Source organism: Chaetodon trifascialis, chromosome 3 (assembly GCF_039877785.1).
Source record: "Chaetodon trifascialis isolate fChaTrf1 chromosome 3, fChaTrf1.hap1, whole genome shotgun sequence".
NCBI classification, from domain to species: Eukaryota; Metazoa; Chordata; class Actinopteri; order Chaetodontiformes; family Chaetodontidae; genus Chaetodon; species Chaetodon trifascialis.
In genome coordinates this window covers 17,364,671-17,384,841 of record NC_092058.1, presented here as the reverse complement: position 1 = coordinate 17,384,841, position 20,171 = coordinate 17,364,671, and the positions used below count along the sequence as shown (strand labels likewise).

Sequence of the window (20,171 nt, the reverse complement as noted above, 5' to 3'; positions counted from 1 at the left end):
ATCCATCATATCTGTTGGCCTTTGCGATGTTAAACAACTTGATTTTAGAGAGTGAACATTCCACCTACACATGATCACTCTTGGCATTTAGGATGCTTTCTGCTGTCTCAAGAGGCTGAAGAAGATTGCGCTGTATTTAGAAAGCAGAAAGCTTTGATGTGAGCAGCGGCCAGACAGCTCATCTCCTCAGTGGGTCTCTGGTGTCCTAGGACAGGTTATCACCCCCAAGAGACAACGGCTGTCACCTCCGTGATAAACACGCACTGCACACTGATACCTCCACGCCCGCAGCAACATGAAAGACGAGTCTCTCGCCCTCTGTCTTTGCTGCTGTGTGTGTGTGTGTGTGTGTCTCCACAGCTGTCACCTTTATTCCATAGACGTGGGAAGAAGTGGCAAAAACATCTGTCGATTTCCATCTACTGTAAGCCATGATCACCAGTCAATGCAGTTTTGATTGGGTTTAAATGATGAAGTATCCAAACTTCAATTCCAGTCTTTTCTAAGACTATTTTTGGCAGCAAACATGTGATTGTAGTGAGGGAGCTGCCATTGGCTCACTTACACAGGAAGGCTTTCACTAATCACTTTGCCTCGTTTAATCTTCCGTCCTCCCACACTCAGTTTTCCCCTTGACTCACTCACATCTCATCACAAGGTACACAGTGCATAGAAAAGTCCTTCTTTAAATCTGACCTGCTAGTAAACGCCCTTGTCAAATTTGAAATGATTGTTATTGATGTATTTTTTGACCTGCTTTTGACAGCCACAAAATAAAAGACAGACGGAGGCAATGAAGCTGTAGCTAAAGCTACATGTGCAGGAGATTTTTTTGTAATTGTATACGTGTCTCTACAACCCACTTGCACATAAGCTTTGAGTGCTGTTAAAGTGGCGTTTGTAACTCCTTCACCACGTCAGCTGGTCCTGACCACAAGAGGCCTTCATGTGCTCCAGATGTCTTACCAGAAGGCAGAGAAAAGTGAAGATGGGTGCTATAGCATCATATGGAAGAGGACAACTAGAAGAGGTCACAGTGAAGTCAAACATAGTCTGTAATGTAATAGACATTGACATTTTTGACTGAGAGTAGGCAGACAACAGCTTGGCATTAAAGGCAAATTGCCGGGTTTTAAACATGAAGGTCAGCTTTACTCATGACGGGGAATACTAAAGAGCATGTAAAGATTGTAATGTCTGTGACTCTGAAGGAGCTTCATGAAGTGTGACAAACAGAACACCTGCAGCACAAAGTGGAGTTTCATGATAATATGCTTTTGGTTGCATTATGGGAAATGTAAGATCCAAAAATCTGGATATTTGCCAAGTCCTGCTGCTTTCATTCTGATGATTCTCTTTTTTTCTGGCTTTCTCTAGTCTCCTAATTTTTTGTAAAAGTGCAACTCCAAATTGCTATAGTACACCTTTAAAATGCTTGTTTTGACGTTGCTCCTTTTGGCTTATGAAGCAGCCTGCATGCTTTCTTAAGAACATATTCCAAAAGAGTTGGGACACTGTGTAAAACATAAATAAAACAGAATGTCATCATTTGCTTTTACTTTTTGACATAAGCTCAATTAAAAAGAGCACAAATACCACATTACCTCATCAACTTCATGATTGATAAAGGATGTTACTACATGGACACCTGCACCAGGACTTCACAAATCAATCGACCTTTTCAAAGCGGACATTGTAACTGCACAACTGCATTCCATTTAGCTGTGTCAGGAAATCATACAGTAGACTTTCCAGTCACAGATGGAAAAACAGCTCAACTTATGATGATGAAATTTCATTTAGCTGCTTCGGTTTCAGGGTCCTGGTATCATGCATGCTGACTCACTATCACACTTACTTGGACCTTTAGTGATGTTAGTAACACCTGTGCTTTTCCAACTGGGATCAATAAAAATGACTGCTGTTCAAACATCCTACGTGTAGGCCATTAGACATCAATTAAACTGTCTCTCATGGTCTTTCTGGAGCTGTCGCACCACTGTTTTCTTCTAGCTGTTAGCGGTGCTTCTCTCTCAAATCAAGCATTTTAGAGTACATGCTGTATGTACGAAAACCTGAAACCTGCGTAGAGTCTGTACCTATGGAGTAGTGTAGATGAAATGTAAAAAAGGTCTCTCCTGTTGTGTTGAGGCTTTCCCAGGATATAGAGCATCAAGAGTTAACCTTACGACATCACAACATTTAATAACTCTACTAGTTATTACTATGAAGTTTAAAAATGTAATCCTGCCGAACTGATGCTGTTGCTGAAGAAAAAATACACTGGAGCCTCTGAATACACAGCACCAAAGGCAAGTCACAGTCAGCTGCGGTGAGGTCATGTGAGAAAGCTTACTGCTAAAGTCTGAGGATAGTACATCTTTTCTGTTTTTCATGATGCACGATGAGACACATTGTGTAAAATAATGTCCTTTGAGAACCTTCATTTCTACAAGTGACCTGAGCCTCTCCTGAAGCCGGAGCAAGTATTTTCCTCACGAGCTTAAACTTCGCATAGATAACAAGAGTAAAACCAAACAAGAAACAGGTGTTTGTTTAAGTATCCACAAAGGCTGTCTGCCAAACTGTGCTCACATCTTGATATTTTTTCATCCTTTGGGAAGATCTAATTTGACTCCTCCGGGGTTTCCTCTGGCAGAGCAAACACTCTTCAGTTCCTGCTTGTTTTTGGGAGGCTCCTCAGCTGTTTGAGAGGGACAAGGCTGTGCGGAGATAATCCTCCTTAGCGGACGCTATAAGGGCACGAGGCCAGACTAGCCATGTCCACATGCAGGCCCTTATACTGTCATTGCTGAGGTATGCTTAACATTTCCTCCTAATGTAAACACAAGCACCCTCCACACAATCACACTCTCACTCATGTAGTCCACATGCAAATGCTGAGACATCTGGACACAGCAGTCTCGCTTTGTCTTTCACCCGGACATTGTTTGAAATACCGACACACACACACCTACACACACTCAGACAGTGTAGTGAGTTCAGCGGAGTGCACTGAGCAGCAGTGAGCACATCCACGGCAGAGAAAAATGCTCTGTAACAGCACTTTCTGTTAGCTGTAATCCTCCTTTGTATTACTTGTGATTTCTATGTCATCACTCAGTTGTTTGAACGTCAGACCGGTTGTCTGATTTGAAGTTTCTATGGTGGCAGCTTGATTTGTTGTGTGCTGAAGTGGCAGTGTAAATTGAATGTGGCATTGTTCGGATGTCATCTGCTTTCATTTTAATCAGCAGTCACCAATCTCTTTTCATTTGTGGTCAGCAGGCTCGTCAAAGAATTTGAGTGGTGCATTGTTGTAAAATGTTTTCATCAATCAGTTTTCTTCTGAAAGCTGAAAACTGTTAATGGATATCTTCAACCCAGTGATGTTGACATACAATAGTGCACAATAACCCATTAGGTGCCTTTGGCCAGAGCCAGCCTTTACTAATTTGTGATCTGTATGTCCATCTTACCCAGCCATTCTGTCCAGAGGAGTGAGCATGGAAGCTGTGTGCATATACAAAAACTCTGATCATTACTGGTTGATTGTGTATGGATAAAAAAGGTCAGAGACTATCTTTAACACAACACAAAGAGGACCACATCAAGGCATCCTCTGCTTGCACAGAAGGAACAAGAGCTCGTCTTTGTGCTTGTTATCAGCCTGACATTTTCATCGCTAGACCATGAGCATGTGGAGATCATTATAGCGGATAGGGTCTCCTTGTCCTGGTTTGACATTTCTTGGGTTGTTTGTCTTTGACTTTTTTTGTCACCCTGTTTCATATCTCATCTCCTGTCCTTATTTCCTTTTATGTCTTTTGCATAAAACACAAACCTCATAAATCTCAAGAGCCTTTGCAGCATTAACTCCTTGCCACCACCTATCTGTTGTCGGTCCAAACCGCCATTGCGGTCAGAGACACGCTGCGGGCTAGTTGGGTGGCTCGTCTGAGATAAACACCAGAAGCAGTTCTGTCTTTAGTCCCTTCCTCTCCTAATAACCACATATATTGCTTTCCTGTCCATTGACGAGAGAGGCCTTGCAGGAAACAGTCGAGGGAGGCTGCTGTCGGTTGACCCATTTATTGTCTTAGATGTAATACAAGTGATTAGTTGCTTCCTCTACAATATCTCCAACAGGATAAGAATATTGGAGCGAATAGCAGTTTAAACAACCCAGATCGTTGAGGATATTGTTGATGTAGCACAGAATAGAAGAAGTATTGTGTAATGTGTGTCTTTAGGTGCTTTGCCAGACTGATGTTGTCTAATTGCTGCAGGGAGGAGCCGCTGAGATCTCTTACAGAGGTGCAAGCAGGCCTCCCTGTTTGTGTTGGAGTACTGATGACTACTTTGTAATGTGGACATGTTGGAGTTTTCGTCTCACACAATGGGCTTTATCTGCTTTTATGACAGCGTAGCAGATGGATGGATGGATGGATGGATGGATGGATGGATGGATGGATGGATGGATGGATGGATGGATGGATGGATGGATGGATGTGCTTTATTGATCCAAAATTGGAATAGTCAGTCAGTCAGTCAGTCAGTCAGTCAGTCAGTCAGTCAGTCAGTCAGTCAGTCAGTCAGTCAGTCAGTCAGTCAGTCAGCCCTGCATCACCAGATGTTTCTCCACAGCACTGCGTCAGTGCTGGAGAAAGGTCTGGCTGCACTAATTATCATTCTGGTATCAGAAGAAAAAGCTCAGTTTGTTCTTTGTGTTCTTTAAACGAATCACAGTTGTCTTGGGTGCTGTAAAGCCCAGGATGCCGCGATGGTGCCCTTGCACAATAGTGTCAGGGGAACTTGTTTTTCTGGAACATTAGCATATTCAGAGGCCAGCTTAGGGTAACCATTTTCAGCATCGAGCCACGTGCAGGTTGTTTACTTGTTGTTGGTTCCCATCATGACGGGGGATTTTGAAAATGGTAACACACAGATAGCGGAAGGGTCTAGCATTGGCCACCTGAAATAGGCGGTCAATGGCAGGCTTATACCAACAGTCTACATCTGGTGAGTCAGATAGACCTATGGATGGATGGACGGATGTACTTTATTGAGCCCAAATTGGGAAATTCTTTTGTTACAGCAGCAGGTTATCTAGGCATTGCACTAGCTTGCCCTATCTCTCCCCAGGTGTGCTACATCTGAGTGCCTGAACAAGGTGCACCTGACCTCGGACTGAAAGGCTTAAAAGCTCCTGTGCCAGCATGAGAATAGAGGCCTCTGGCATGCGGACTGCTTGCCTGGCTGCCTCTCAGCCTGGGATTTTGTGTTGTGTTTTGACCTTGCGTCTTGTTAGATTTCATGTCTTGGTTGTTTGTATGTTAATAAATCCCATGGTTTCAGTGCTTGAGTTGGGTCTGTGGTGGAGTTTGAATTTGAGGGTCTGTACCTGTTCTGCACTAAACAAAGTGTGACCACTTGAATCGTCCACCATTGTGAGTTATACAGCTCTGTGTTGGCACACAGTAGAATTGAAAGCTGCTGTGTGTGTTGTTGCTCCTCTCACAGTATCAAAGTATTGTGGCAGTTACGCTCTTTGACAAAACGTCCTCAGAGGGAAATGATCTCTGTTGGCTGAACATCCTCACAGTCATTTTTATGGTTGCCATGGCTACAAGCATCTTCCTCTTGACCCTCTTGAATCTGGTGAAGTTTGTCAGTGAGTGCAAGATTTTTATGAGCTTTTTGTTGAACTGTGCATGTCTGAAGAGCTGGTGTTATCTCTCTGAGCCATCTGTGGCTCTTTTGCAGATCACTCAAAGCGGTATTGCATGACACCAGTGACATACCAACACATCGGCAGTCACATAAATCATTTAAAGCTCCCATCCAGACATGTTTTAAGGTATATGACTTTGCCTGCTTCATTTCTGTGTGATTTCTGTTCATTTCTTTTTCAAATCCAGAATCTATGAATGTGCAAATCTTGTTGATTTTAAAGCTTAAACTGCTGGCCCAAGATGTCCCCTACCTCACTGAATGAGTGTTTGTGTCTTAGTAAGGCGGTGGGCTGCCATGTGCTGCCATTATAGCTTCAGTGCGCCTTGGCATTGATTCTGAAAGTCTCTTGGAGTGATGAACAGCGTTCTTCCAGACGGTTGGTGGTGGAGAGCACTGTCTAACACAGGTGTTCATCTGAATTGATATCTGGTAACTGCAGGGGCCGTAGCATCTGGTTTTTCATACTCCTTAAACCTTTCAGTGGACATATTGCACCAATGTATGGGCATTACAGTTACCACATGTGCACTGTCGAACACAATTTCCCACCACATTTACTGATGTCTTTGCCATAGATCTAAATGCAGATGTGACTTTAGTCAGTGTTCCCTCTGGAAGACTAGCCACTAGCCAATCTTTGTGAATAAATGTCCCCCAACAATGAAACCACTTTCAATGTCTCTGAGATCTTCTCTTCTTGCCACCTTCATACAAAATCAGGCTCAGCTGGACCTGCTCAGCATGTTTATAGATGCCACAAAGCATGACTGGATGTTAATTCCTTAATTGTACCATGTAGTGCACCTGTGTGGAAGCGTCTGCATTCATCGTGTTCCTCCACTCATTTATTCTGGTTTTTCCTTTTAATCTGTCACCGGTCTGCATTTATGTTGGCACAATGAGAAATACACATTTTTGACTGATGGGCGGACTTTAAAGCTAAAAAACTATCAATGAGCACATAAAATATAATACAATAGATTCAAGACTTCAAGAAATAAGCTGTTACTTCTGTGCATATCAGTTTGTCACATTAAAAGAAGGTGTTGCTGAAAATCCATTCACACTTACTGCGCATAGCTCTGAGTTGCTGTAGTTTTGACTCGTTCTGTGTTAGTGCTTAAAAGTGGTGTCAGAACCTTCCTCAGTTCTGCATCAGCTATTCTCTGCCGCTCAACAGTGCATCACTATGAAACTCCTGAGGCTTAACTCTGCATTCATACATTCACATGTGGTAATATTCTGTAGGATTGTCATTTTCAGTCCCGCCTGGTCACTGCACATCAGTACAGTGCAGTATATGGGCCCAGGACAGGCTCATAGACATAGTAGCTCTTGCAGTTGTGGACAAAGACTTAAATTACATTTAAGTCAAACTTAAATCACACAAAAGTAGGACTTGAGATGTGACTTATACTTGACTGTTTTGTTGAACTTGAGACTGTCCTGACTCAAGGCTCGAAAGTGCATACAACCCCCATAAAACAGTAAATAATGGCTTTTATGCCTCCACTCAGAGACATCGTGTTTTCAGCTTGTGTGTCCACCAAATTCCATCTCAGGAACGTCTGGAGGGAACGTCTTCAAATTTGGCACAAATGTTCACTTGGACTCAAGGATGAACTGATTAGATTTTGGTGGTCGAAGGTCACTGTGAACACACACAGCACATAACTCAATAATTCATAAGCTAATTAGGACAAAATTTCTTGCAGATGTCTCGGGATAAAACGATGAAGTAAAGACATTTTATATCCAAAAGGTCAAACATCATAATGTTCTTCAAAAACACTTTTCTGTCCATTATTCAACACCGTGACTCAGAAACAAAAGTGGAGATTGTGACCATATTTCACATTTGGTCAGATCCTGAATTGGTGACACTAATCTCGTGTGTCTACCTTGAAACTGTGCTGATTGTTTAGATCTTCTGTGCTGCCGACTTGAAGTTGTGTGTCAAGTTTTTACCTCTTACAATTATTAGCTTGTTTGCAGTAGCATCCATATTTGAAACGTAGTTCCACCACAAGCTCATTGGTTCTGCTGATATTGAGCTTCAGGTGATTGTTGTTGCACCATGTGAGGAAGCTCTCTGTCAGTCCTCTGTGCTCTGTAAAATGACCTCTAAGTGAAGACAGCATGTTTCTCACTGGAAATTGTTCACTGCAATCATACACGTCAGTACAGTGATAACTTTTTATACGTTTTATTACATTTCTTTGATATCTTCACTACATATACTGTATGAGTCAGGACAAACAAATGGATGTAAACTGCAATTTTACTGGTTCCCAGAGGCAAACAATGCTGAGGTGGCATCAACAGAAAGCAAATATTTTCAGAAAAAGTCGAACTTCTAGCTTTTAAGAAGTGGTCCCTCACTTTCCTATTGCACTTGGTGGATGACTTTTCATACTCATTCTTCTTCAGAAAGCTGCCTCCAGAGTCACAGGCGACATGCAGCTGTTTTCAGAGGCTGTGTAGCACTGTGTTTCCGAGTCTTCATGTGGAAAATCTTAATTTTTAGCCCTGTGCATTTGGTCTCAGCTCTGTAAAAAAGCTGTCTGGAGCTTTGAAGAAAAATGTTCTAATGCAGCGTCATTTCAATATTAGATGCTCAGAGGCCTGAAAAGCTCCCAGTCGACTTGCGAGTTGCTTAAAAGGCTTGTGACTTGCCCTCAAGGACGTGCGACTTGATTGACTTGAGGCTCGATTTGGCCTTGCCCCATAAATAAACAGTGGTGTTAATTTTTTATAGATTCACCTCAGGGCTCCATTATTTTAGGTTAATGTTTGGAAGCGCGCGCAGGACAGATTGTATCAAAGACAGCTTTTTTTATGCGCTCAAATAGTTTGAGTATTTTGAGTGCTCAATGTTTAAGGGGTGGGTGTTCCGGTAGTAAAAGATTTTTTTTAAGAATGTTAATGAATCATTGAGTTTCTGCCCTCTGGACCAGTCCCTCCACGTCTCCTGCCTGATGACCCCAGCATGAATTCTTGCCACAGATTTCAGTATCACTGAGCTGACATGTTTTCTTGCCCAGCTGACTGTGATTAAAGGCAAACCGTCTGTCACACTGCACTCATGCAAAGTTTGTTAAAACTCCGATATTAAATTAGAAGACTGCTCACTCATCAGACAGGAGCTCCCAGCGCGTGTGTGTCTGTGTGATCATTTCCACTTGTTAAGTGACTCCATTTCCAGTTACTGTCTCATCGTCTGGTGTGAACATATGTGGGACACGCATGTGAACACACATTTATTCCCTCTGCAGAGTTAAATAGCTCCACTTCTCCTCCCTCTTACCCCCCTCTGTCTCTCTGTCTCACATTCTTTCACTCTCTTCCTCATTTCTCTCTCACTTCCTTTTCTTTGTTTTTCTAGCCGTATTTTAGGTCAAACTAAAGCAAACCATATCTGATGAGGGGGCTGATGAGGGGGCTGAGGAGGGGCGGTGGGTACGGGGGGGGGGCGTGAGGAAGATTTGCAAGATAGAGACCGTTATTAGTTCAGAGAGAGAGAGAGAGAGAGTGTGGTGTGTGAAATGGTTTGAGGAATTCAGAAGGGAGAAGGAGGGATGATAGAAAATCGAGGGGGGAAGATAGGGAGTCCCCACCCTCTTCTCTCTCCCTCTGTCATCCCACTCCCCTTCTCTTGGCTGGCCTTATTTGGTCATGTTACTGAGGCTACAGCAGGAGGAGAGAGAGCGAGAGAGAATGGGGGAAGGATGGACAGATTGTTCTTTTTTCTCCTATTTTCACCCTCTCAGAGTAGAGAGCTTTGGTCTGATGGGAGGTGAAGTCAGAGGAAAGCCAGGACCCAGAGGGAGGAGTCGCTGATGTGCAGGAGTTTAACTCTGCGGGGAAAACTGTCATAATAGTTCATGCGTTCTGTAAGCTGCAGAGCTAAACTCTTGGCCGGTGTAAAAGTGCCTGTGTGGCTTTCACTTGCGCTCGTTGTGCAGCTTGATGCAGAAGAGGAACTCTTCTGGGACAGAAGAGGAACTCTGCTATGCTAGAAGCGCGTCCTCATGCAAATCGAGGGACCGCTCGCTAGTTTCTGCAGTATCTATGAAAATGAGCAGCACAATCAGAGTCTGCTGACGACAGCATCATCTCATCGTTGCTGCGGTTACGAACTGACCATGACTTACTGCTGTGTCACACACACGCACACACACGCACACACACACACAAAAGGTTCTTGTGCCCTGTTGCTTACCCTACTCTAACCACAGGATGTAACCACATATTACTGTACTTACCAGGGGGTGCACACACACACACAAGCACGCATGCACCACTAACTCTAATCCACTTTTGGGAACATTGCATTACATTCATTTCCTGGAGATTATCTTAATCATAACCATAACCACTTCTTGCCTAACGCAAGTCTTCACCCTAAAATATAACAATGTACATATGAGGACATTTGTTTTGTCCGCATGAGGAAGACGACTCCCCACAATGTTATTTTACTTCCTCAGAACATGAGAAACACACGTCCACACACAAACACATGCTTTCCAGTCCCCCGTTCCTCCTCCTCCCTGAAGCGGACAAAGCCCTTTGATCTCCATGAAGGAGGATCGTGAATATGAGAGGAGTGTGTGAAAACAGTGTGTGCTTATATTGTGTAATTGTCAGGTCTTTGAATGTATCACCTGACCTGTCACATCGGGCTCATTTATTAAGTCAAGCCTGTTTTTATTTTTTGTTGCTGAGCATCTTGTGTCTTCTTGTTTTAGCGGCTCAGGCCTTTAGTGTCTGTTGGTTTACACTAAGCTGTTGCTGTGACCTGTCTCCCACACTGGAGCACCAGCCGTTTCCAGCCTTCACTCAGAATGCATCAACATATTTTTTTTGTTTTCTCTTCCTTTGATTTAAACCCATGTGCTGCTCTTAGCGATAAACACTGCGGTAAGCCTCCAGCCCGTGTTTGTCTGAATGTATTCTCCCTGTGCCTGTCTCCATCTCTATCTATCTTTGTCTTTGCATTCATTTCTGTCTGTGTCTCTCTGTCCAGACTGTCTGTTCAGACTGTGTCCCATGAACCGCTACTCGGCCCAGAAGCAGTTCTGGAAAGCAGCGAAGCCTGGAGGGAACACGGACACAGTGCTGCTCAACAAGCTCCATGTAAGCGAAGTGACGACATGCTCACCTCCCTGCAGTCACTACAGACCAGTGCACTACACACACACCTGTCCTCACGGGCTCACAGGATGAAGAGGAGAAAGGACAGAGCTGCATAAGACTTCACTTTTTCTTAATCTTGAAGTTTAGATGGCAGATTTGGTTGAGACTGAATGCAAAGCCAGACAGTGAATACATAGAAATGTTATGTATGTTTGCTGAGGTGGGATTCTACAGTCCTTTTATAGACATTTCCGAAGTCTTTCACTCCTACTGTCCTACCTTTCTGCCCTCTACACTCTCTCTACTCTCTTTCTGCTGCCTTACAATACCATTTAAAGCAATCTGCTATCTGACCACACAGTCGTAAAGTGGAAGATTGCAATCTCTCCTGCGTTTCCATGGAGATGTGAGCCAGAGTTTTCGGTTAAAGCCCCTCTGTTGAGGCGCACGTTTTTGTCTAAGAACTTTGTTACTACAATGCAGCCAACCAATCAGATTACTTCTTGTGCTGCAAGGTGTGAAATGTATCGTCTTGATTCTTGACTGTACTCCTCTGCTTGTCTCCGTCTTGCCTTCCAGCATGCAGCTGACTTGGAGAAGAAGCAGAATGACTCTGAAAACAAAAAACTGCTTGGAACAGTAATTCAGTACGGGAACGTCATTCAGGTTTGTTCCTCTGATGCCGCAGAGCTCTGTACGCCAAAACAGGCGGACACAAGAACATGTCTTTCCACAGGCTGTCAGTGTAATGTCAGTTATCCTGCAACACTAAAACATTCACTTACCCACTAATTATAAATGACATATTTACAGTTTAAAATCCACATTGTCCTTCAATACATTTTTTACCTGCTTGTGTGTCTGTAACAGGCCTATGTTTGTTCAGCTTTGTTGTCCTTGTTTTTAGCCGTATGTCTGTGCGTGTCTTCCTGGAAATTATTCATAGATCTGTTTGTAACATTCATAGCAACTTAAAACAGGAGTCAAATTGCTTTTATGTTTACACATGCTTTGCCAATAAAGCAGATTCTGATTCTGAAATAGCCATCATCTTCTTGGTATTTAGTCAGATAAACTTTGTTTGGACTTTCAGTTTAACTGAGATTGCTCTGACATGCCGTCAATGGAGGTGATTTAATCTAACAAATTTTCCAACATCTCTTACCTTAAATTTCATCCTGAGTGCAAGTTGAGCAGGTTCCTCAATAGTAACCGTTAAACAAGAAATAAAACCATTTGCATGTCCTAGTATTACAGTGTTGTGAATTTTGGCATAGGCCCAGTGAAAATGAAGTAGGCAGAAACCTCCTGCAGTCATAGTGAAACTGCAAATTTCTATAAAAGAAATATGCCATAATGTGTCCTAAAGAGAGAATGCAGGAGGCAGGCTCATATATCAGTCGTATAACACACGTGCACATTGACAATCATAATATAAGCCGGAAAAATATCTGGAGGACATCCACAGTTCAAACATGCATTTCAGGCTAGTTTTGGAATAAAGCAGTGTAGCTCTTTATTAGATTTCTTACCTACTAATTGATTTGTCTGTATTGTCTAACACTGTATCCTGTTTCTGCTCAGCTCCTCCACCTGAAGAGCAACAAATACCTGACAGTGAACAAGCGTCTGCCTGCTCTGTTAGAGAAGAACGCCATGAGGGTGATGTTGGACACTGCTGGAAATGAGGGCTCCTGGTTCTACATCCAGCCCTTCTATAAGCTGCGCTCCATCGGGGACAGTGTGAGTCATCATACTGTCATGTGCACGTCTGTTGCCATAATGCACCATGGGAACGTTGTACTGTATGTCAGTTGACGTCAGGCAAAATAAAGGGCTGAATCATGCCTGGGATGAATTTACATTTTTACATGTTACACATGCATACAGTGGTAAATCAGTATTATAAGGTAAGTCTGCAGAGGTCAAGACCTCAAAAGCACAGGTCGACTTTACCGTTTTAGACTCAATGTGAGGCATCCATCCGACCTCATCTATCCCTGGATGGACCTGTGCCACTGTCCAATAGGTGTTTACCTGATCACAAATCTCTTGTTGGCTCAGGCTTGTCTTTCCCTGCAGCAGGAAGTAGTGGGCTGGTGCCCAAGGACAAAATGAACCACGGCATAAACTGGGCCTCTCCGCTAAGCTCCTCTCAAAGTGGGTATGGCACAAGGCCTAAGCAGCAGCAGGCCTTGGACAGAAAGAAAACTGGAGTCACTCCATAACTGCTGAGAATAGACAGAAGCGAGTGACATTCAAACGGATACTGATGCTGTCTGATGCATACTACTCTCTCTGCATGTAAAGTTGAGTATATGTCTGCTGTTGAGTTGTACTGCACTCAGGGTGATGTACAGTAATACAGCACAATGAATTTTTCTTAACTAAAACATTCCAGAAATTTAAGTTCAACCCAATAAGCAGACCCATTGTCTTTAGTGTGTGCATTATGTCCTGGTCTTTTGATCAAACAGAATCAGGTTTATTGCCCAGCAGGAAAAATACACAATAAAAGATATAAACATAAAATATATGAAATGGCAAAAAAATGTATTGACCAAGCTAAGGTTCACATTATAAAGTACCATATGTGCACTGCACAGAGATAATACTAAAAAACACTGTGGGGGTCCTGGGCCTTGTTGATGAGGCCAGCTGCAGATGGGAAGAAACTGTTCTTGTTGTGTGAGGAGGGGAGACGAGATTGTGTCCAGTGTGGTCATGGTGGGCCGCATCATTCCTCATCTCAGAGTCTTAGAGGCATTTTTATGTTTCACTGCATCTGTTTTGTGTGCGATTGCAGGTGGTGATCGGGGACAAAGTGGTCCTTAACCCAGTGAATGCTGGTCAGCCGCTCCATGCCAGCACACACCAGCTCGTGGATAATCCAGGATGCAACGAGGTTAGCTGAGCTGCTGCAACTCATCCTTATTCCTCAGATGTGTCTGTGGGAACGTCTGCTGCACAGAATCTAATTATGGCTTTTTTTCTCAGAACTGCTGCTTGGTTATTAGCTGCCTGACGTGAAACACTGCAGGATTGTTTTCATGTCCTCCATATTTAGCACAGTTAAGGAGTAGACTGCAGCTAACACTGTATTTGAAGGAGGGTTTCTCTCTCATAGCACTAGACTACGCTGACTTACATCCATTTGTCTTACAGAAACACAGAGACAGTTAAAGGGAGTTGTGTGGTTTTGGGGCAGTTGTGCAAGAGCGAGACAGACTCTTTTATTCCTTATTTATGACTCTGCAAACAGTTCAAAGTTATGTGTAATGGTAAGAATGTAACAGTCACTGATGTGTATGACATCTAGTGGCAGCTCTTACCAAAAGAAAGAAGTTACACGTTTCTCAATGCTTAATCTGACACTTTCTATTCTTCTTTAAGGACATGCAGTAGACAAACATTTCAGTTATAAAACTATTGCGTCTGTGCTGTGAAATGCAAACAGGAAGTGGACTTCATGTTGAATATAGTCCAAATTTTGAGATGTCTTTATTTGGACAACATAATGGTCTTTCGAACATTTCTGAGGTGTTCTTCTGTATCATCTTTAAAAAAACAATAAGAATAGTCAACCATGACTTAGTCTCACTTTGAGGAAAAAATGAAACTCCATAAACACAAACTACCTCGTTAACCTTTGCAGTGTTGTTGCAGTGCTCTCGCGGTGCGTGCCAGCTGCCGGGAGATTATACCTCCAGTCACATCAGACTCTAATTGTTTGTTTGTTTTTCAGGTGAATTCGGTCAACTGTAACACCAGCTGGAAGATCGTCCTGTTTATGAAATGGAGCGACAATCAGGAGATCATCCTAAAAGGGGTATGTCTCACAGTCGCTTCCAGAAAAGAACAGACACACTTTGTAATGGATTTACAGACACATAAACACACATTCATATCATAGCAGCGTACAAATTTTCCATGTACAGTAGGCTCAATACGGCCTTGAAATAATCAATGAAAGGTTTCCATAATGTATAAAACTTGCTTACATTCTCTCACCAGTGGTGTTGTATAATGTTGCTCGTCAGAGCTGAGTGGGCTGGTGGCTTTGTTTGTTTTTTGTTTATCATCAGTTTACAGTACGTGCTTACCGTACAAATGACATTGTGTTTTATTGGTTATTCAGCTCTACGTTCGCAGCTGTAACCTCAGAAATGGCTGTAGCTACAGTAGGTCCAGCCAAAGGGCCTCTCCAAAATATCTAATGCAGTAGATTCAGTCAATTTTGGGACACTTTCAGGATGTATGACCTTGTGAAACTCGTCTGTCCACATCTTGTGGAATCTGAAACATGCCACGAAGTTAGATATTTCATTATTTAGTTTGAGTATTTAGTCGGTTTTAAGATGACTCTGAATATTTCTCCCTGTAATAAATGTTCTGTCTCCAGGGCGACGTGGTGCGGTTATTTCACGCGGAGCAGGAGAAATTCCTCACGTGTGACGATCACAGAAAGAAACAATATGTTTTCCTCCGCACTACTGGGCGGCAGTCAGCTACCTCGGCAACCAGCAGCAAAGCCTTATGGGAGATAGAGGTGAGGAGGAATATTTTTAGAGTTGGTTTTCCAGATTGTGGAACAGCAGAAGTCTTTGTCTGGACACATTTCCTTTTACTTACCGGGTCATTCAGCCCAAAGCACCCGTTCAGTAATTGTATGCTAGGGTGCAAGATGTAAATGCTGTGCACTCTGGTGTCAGGTTGTGCAGCACGATCCATGTCGAGGGGGGGCGGGCTACTGGAACAGCCTGTTCAGGTTCAAACACCTGGCCACTGGACACTACCTAGCTGCAGAGGTCAGTGGACCACACACACACTGATTTACATTTTAGGGCAACGTTACCTACACAACAGAACTGTACACTGATATATTTTATCCTGTTAAAGGTGTTAATGTTGTTCTATTGGAAGGTATTTACATTAGTCAGAACTGTAAATCAGCCTTAAGACCAGGAAAACAAGGTCAATTTAATTGATATTACAAAATTTATTCCATGGGGTGAACCGCTTCGTTTTTCTGCAGGTGAATCCAGAGTATGAGGAGGAGTGCCTGGAGTCCCGCTCCTCTGTGAGTGAGCCACACTGAAACACTAAAAGTGTGTCCATTATTGTCTGATGGTTACCCAGCCTTACTTGGTCATGTAATACTGTGGCACAGGAAAATGCTTGTTTCTGATTGGCTGGCAGGTGTTAAACTTGGACAGTATACCAGGAAGCATTAAGCTCAGTTCTAGACCATGTTTAACTACCATTGAAAAGACAACATGTGGTAAACTGCAAATAACCACAGAACAATATGTGTGCTTTGCACTGTATTACCAAATCATTCAGGGGTGAAACCTAACCCTGGCTTACACTGCCTGCAAACAAAGTTGCGCAAAAACCCCCCAAAAGCCTGAATGCCGGCTTCATACAAAGTCCTGAAAGTTTAGAAAAAGCTTAATATTAACTGTTATCTTTTCAAGGTTAGGAATATACTTGAATTTGAATATCCTCCTTAATACACTTAATTTTCAATCCAGTCTCATGTTTCATCTGTCACTCAACCCAAAATAATTTAATGTTTGAAGTGAAACAGTCCTGTCGTCATGTTTGTTGTCTCCTGGTGACACAAATAGAAAGCATTAAATAATGATGATGACGATGCAAAGATACAAAGTTGATATGAACAGCTGGTAAAATCAAATAGTAAAAAAAAAAAAAATCTCTCTCTATCTATCTCTCTCTCTATTTATCTCTCGCTCTCGTAAGTAAAAAGTAAAAATAGTCACAGTTCAGATGTGATAATAAAGGCTTTGGTTCAGGTACCTTTAAAGTGCTTGAACTTAACTTTTAAAAAGCTGAAGGAACCCTGGGAGTGCAATAGTTATTATTTCCACCAGTAAATGGCTGAATATACATGCACACTGATGTGGTATTACCCCCCAGTCACCAGCAGATGGCAGCCTTTCACTGTGAATGCATCTCACTGGCTCTGCGCTTCAGTTCTTGAAACTGGCTGTGAGTGTGAGCGTGAGGCTGTTCACATCTGCTGACCAGGCAGAGACAAGTGAACTGGTTCACAGTTGGTCTGCTCCCGAGTTTATTGCCTCGCTTCTACAGTTAAGAAAAACCCTAAAAATATACCAAAAGCAGCTGAAGTGGTGCAGATGTCCCAGGCAAAATCGCCCCCAATTTATTGTGAGACCTATTTTCATGATGGTTGAGTCATATTGAGAGCAAGATTCAGCTGAATGAACCAAAATATTTGCTTCCTTGTACCAGATCTTGAAATATTTTTTAAAGCACCAACTGATTTGATGGAGTTTAGTCATCAGGCTTCTCTGGCGACCATCATTGGCTTATTGAGTGACGACTGTCACATTTTATTTGGAAAATTCAACTTACAAAATGAAAAAAGGAAAGTGGGACTTTGAACAGTGATTGCTTCATTTTCACTATCTTGAGTCAGTTGCTAGACATCTTTCCACTGCAACAGTTGGCCTTTTCACCAAAATACCTGATTACTGATCTCGACACAGACACAGCAGATAATCTCAGTTTCTCAAATTGAAAATCTGTGTGTGGTTTGTAAGAAGCAGTTTCTCATCTGTTTTGGCTTTTCCCTCCAGCTGGACTCAGAGCAGGAAGCCTTACGGGCCCGTTTGAGAAATGTCCAGGACAAAGTCATGTACACCCTCGTGTCTGTGCCTGATGGGAATGACATCTCTTCCATATTTGAGCTCGACCCTACCACATTAAGAGGAGGAGACTCGCTGGTACCCAGGTAGTCCATAACGTTAAGTGTTTTAGACCCTCTCAGGCCTGTGTATCAGAGAAGAGCCTGGTCTGTTTCCTCATCTGTCACTCTTTCCACCGAAAACCAAACAGCAGACGCATTGCAAGCAGGGGACTTCCACTGTTCGTGAAGTCATCTTAATATCCCGGCAAAACCCTAAACCATGGAGATAGTATGCGTCTGTTCACGTACGTGAGCATGTGACTTGCTGTTACTCATAATAATGGATATGCAGATAAGCATATCACTAATTACTTGCAACAAACAGGTCCCATGGGATGGGCCTTATTTGTGTGTCAGCAGATGTGTTTGTTCTTGTTCACGGTGAACTTGAATATCTTTTGCAATCGTGACAAATGAACTCAGTATGGGTTTGACAAGTTACTTCACAAGAAAGGCTGTGACGTTAAAGAGAGTCAGTTAAGGAAGAGGAAGCCATTGTAGGTTTATGCCAGTGTGATGCGTTCATGTGAGCACTTGCTGGAGCTCGGCGTAAAAGTCGTTGTGCTTTTTGTGTGTCTGAAAACAGTTTTTTTAAGGTGATCTGTGCTGATGGAAATTGTCTTTTTGTATGACAAAAACTCATTGAGAATTTAAGATATTGTGTTCTCCATCATTGCCTGCAGATACTGGACAGGAACACACGCGCATATCTTGACAGGTTTACACTGCAAGTAACAGATATTTGGTTTTTGACACAGTTACCTTTGAAGGAGAGGAAATCACAAATAGAAGTAAATTAATTTAAGACAAAGAGATTATCTTCTAAAATTGGAACAAAACCCAGTTCCAAAATACAAGCATATCCAGCATATCATAGGCTTGTATTGGGCATGTATTGCTTATGAACGTAGCCTCACATATACAACATGAGATTCTTGACTCTCTTTACAGAAGTATGAATGAAATGAGAAAATCAATTTATTCTAGTCCAACCACTAAAAGCAGGAAATATTCCATCTCTAAAACCAAGATAAACATGCAAAGGTGATTTGAAGTGTCTGGATGTACTGTTTGTGCTCCAAAAAAATAACGTGCAAGCATTTCTAAAAATCTAAACCTGTGTTTTTCAGGAACTCATACGTGCGCCTTAGACACCTGTGCACAAACACATGGGTTCACAGCACCAACCAGCCAATTGATAAGGAGGAGGAAAAGCCTGTCATGCTGCGTGTGAGTGACACTTTATTTGCACTGATGTGTAACAGTGTATCGCCAGTAAACTGCTGCAGCTTTGTCACATCTTGACTCACCATCAATGTTTGATTGCAGTTTTCCTTATTGGTTTTCTTGAGTATTTGGAGTACAAATTAAAACAAGTGGACCCAGACAGCATTTCTAAATATTTAAGAATATGTCACATTGTTCTGATAGATGACAAAGTTGTGCATTTCTTTCCTCACTCAAGATTGGCACCTCAGCACTGAAAGAGGACAAAGAAGCTTTTGCCATTGTGCCCGTCTCTCCGGCTGAAGTAAGAGACCTTGACTTTGCCAACGATGCCAGTAAAGTGCTGGCCTCTATTGCTGGAAAGCTGGAAAAAGGCACCATCACACAGAATGAGAGGAGGTACTGTATAAAATGCATAGCGGTGCCAGATTGTGATTTTCTCCCATGCAACAAGTTAGCCATCTGTTATGACTTTTCTCCTTTGCATGCACGACCAGAGCGGTCACCAAGCTTCTGGAGGATCTGGTGTTCTTTGTGGTGGATATTCCCAACAATGGGCAGGATGTTCTCGAGATCATGGTCAACAAACCCAACAGGGAGCGACAGAAACTTATGAGAGAGCAGAATATTCTAAAGCAGGTATTGCCTTAAGACGATGAATGTAATGCTGTCCCTGTCACCTCCTCTCTAGTCATTGTGATGCTCTCTAACACAAAGCATTGTGGTTGTCAGTGTTGTTGATGTTCTTTTGGCTTTAGCTTCAGTATGGCTACAACTGTCCCAAACTTCTCCGTGCGTTCAGATCTTCAAGCTGCTCCAGGCTCCGTTCACAGACAGTGGGGACGGGCCCATGCTGCGACTGGAGGAGCTGGCTGACCAGCGTCATGCCCCCTTCAGACACATCTGCCGCCTGTGTTATCGGGTTTTGCGTCACTCTCAGCAGGACTACCGCAAGAACCAGGTACAGCTTGTCATGCCTTTGTGTGCTCATGAAGAGTGTACGTGCCATTGGAGTGAAAGTGCATTCCAAAATTGAATCTAATAGTAAGTGAAAGAGGAATTTGCTCTGGAGCAGCTCTGATATGATTAAAACAAAGAAAAGGCATGAATCTGCTGTGTGTGCACGGATCACCAGCCGAGGACCTTTTATCAAATCTCCTCCTAATACGAATACACAGAGCCACAGAGTGATATGAGCTCATCCTTTAACAAATGCTGTACACGAACAAGTACAACATTCCCATTTTCTAAGAACAGTCGATTTCTCTTAAACACATTACAGTGTAATTGTTAGAGGGGTCGTTTAATTGGGTGGAATAAGGAGGCAGCCTGTCCC

The 20,171-nt window shown here is 42.8% G+C and overlaps 1 protein-coding gene across 6 annotated transcripts in view; it reads left to right on the top strand.

The window, feature by feature from the left end:
• Positions 1 to 20,171, top strand: part of LOC139327908 (inositol 1,4,5-trisphosphate-gated calcium channel ITPR1) — a 70,139-nt gene that overhangs the window by 4,574 nt on the left and 45,394 nt on the right. For all 6 annotated transcript variants that reach the window (XM_070957977.1, XM_070957959.1, XM_070957967.1 and 3 more), the window contains exons 4-16: positions 10,766 to 10,875; positions 11,455 to 11,541; positions 12,460 to 12,618; positions 13,682 to 13,780; positions 14,621 to 14,704; positions 15,278 to 15,424; positions 15,588 to 15,683; positions 15,911 to 15,955; positions 17,499 to 17,653; positions 18,739 to 18,838; positions 19,074 to 19,234; positions 19,333 to 19,474; positions 19,638 to 19,796. In XM_070957977.1, the coding sequence (XP_070814078.1) occupies positions 10,766 to 10,875; positions 11,455 to 11,541; positions 12,460 to 12,618; positions 13,682 to 13,780; positions 14,621 to 14,704; positions 15,278 to 15,424; positions 15,588 to 15,683; positions 15,911 to 15,955; positions 17,499 to 17,653; positions 18,739 to 18,838; positions 19,074 to 19,234; positions 19,333 to 19,474; positions 19,638 to 19,796 (1,544 nt within the window). The remainder of the gene's footprint in view (positions 1 to 10,765; positions 10,876 to 11,454; positions 11,542 to 12,459; positions 12,619 to 13,681; positions 13,781 to 14,620; positions 14,705 to 15,277; positions 15,425 to 15,587; positions 15,684 to 15,910; positions 15,956 to 17,498; positions 17,654 to 18,738; positions 18,839 to 19,073; positions 19,235 to 19,332; positions 19,475 to 19,637; positions 19,797 to 20,171) is intronic.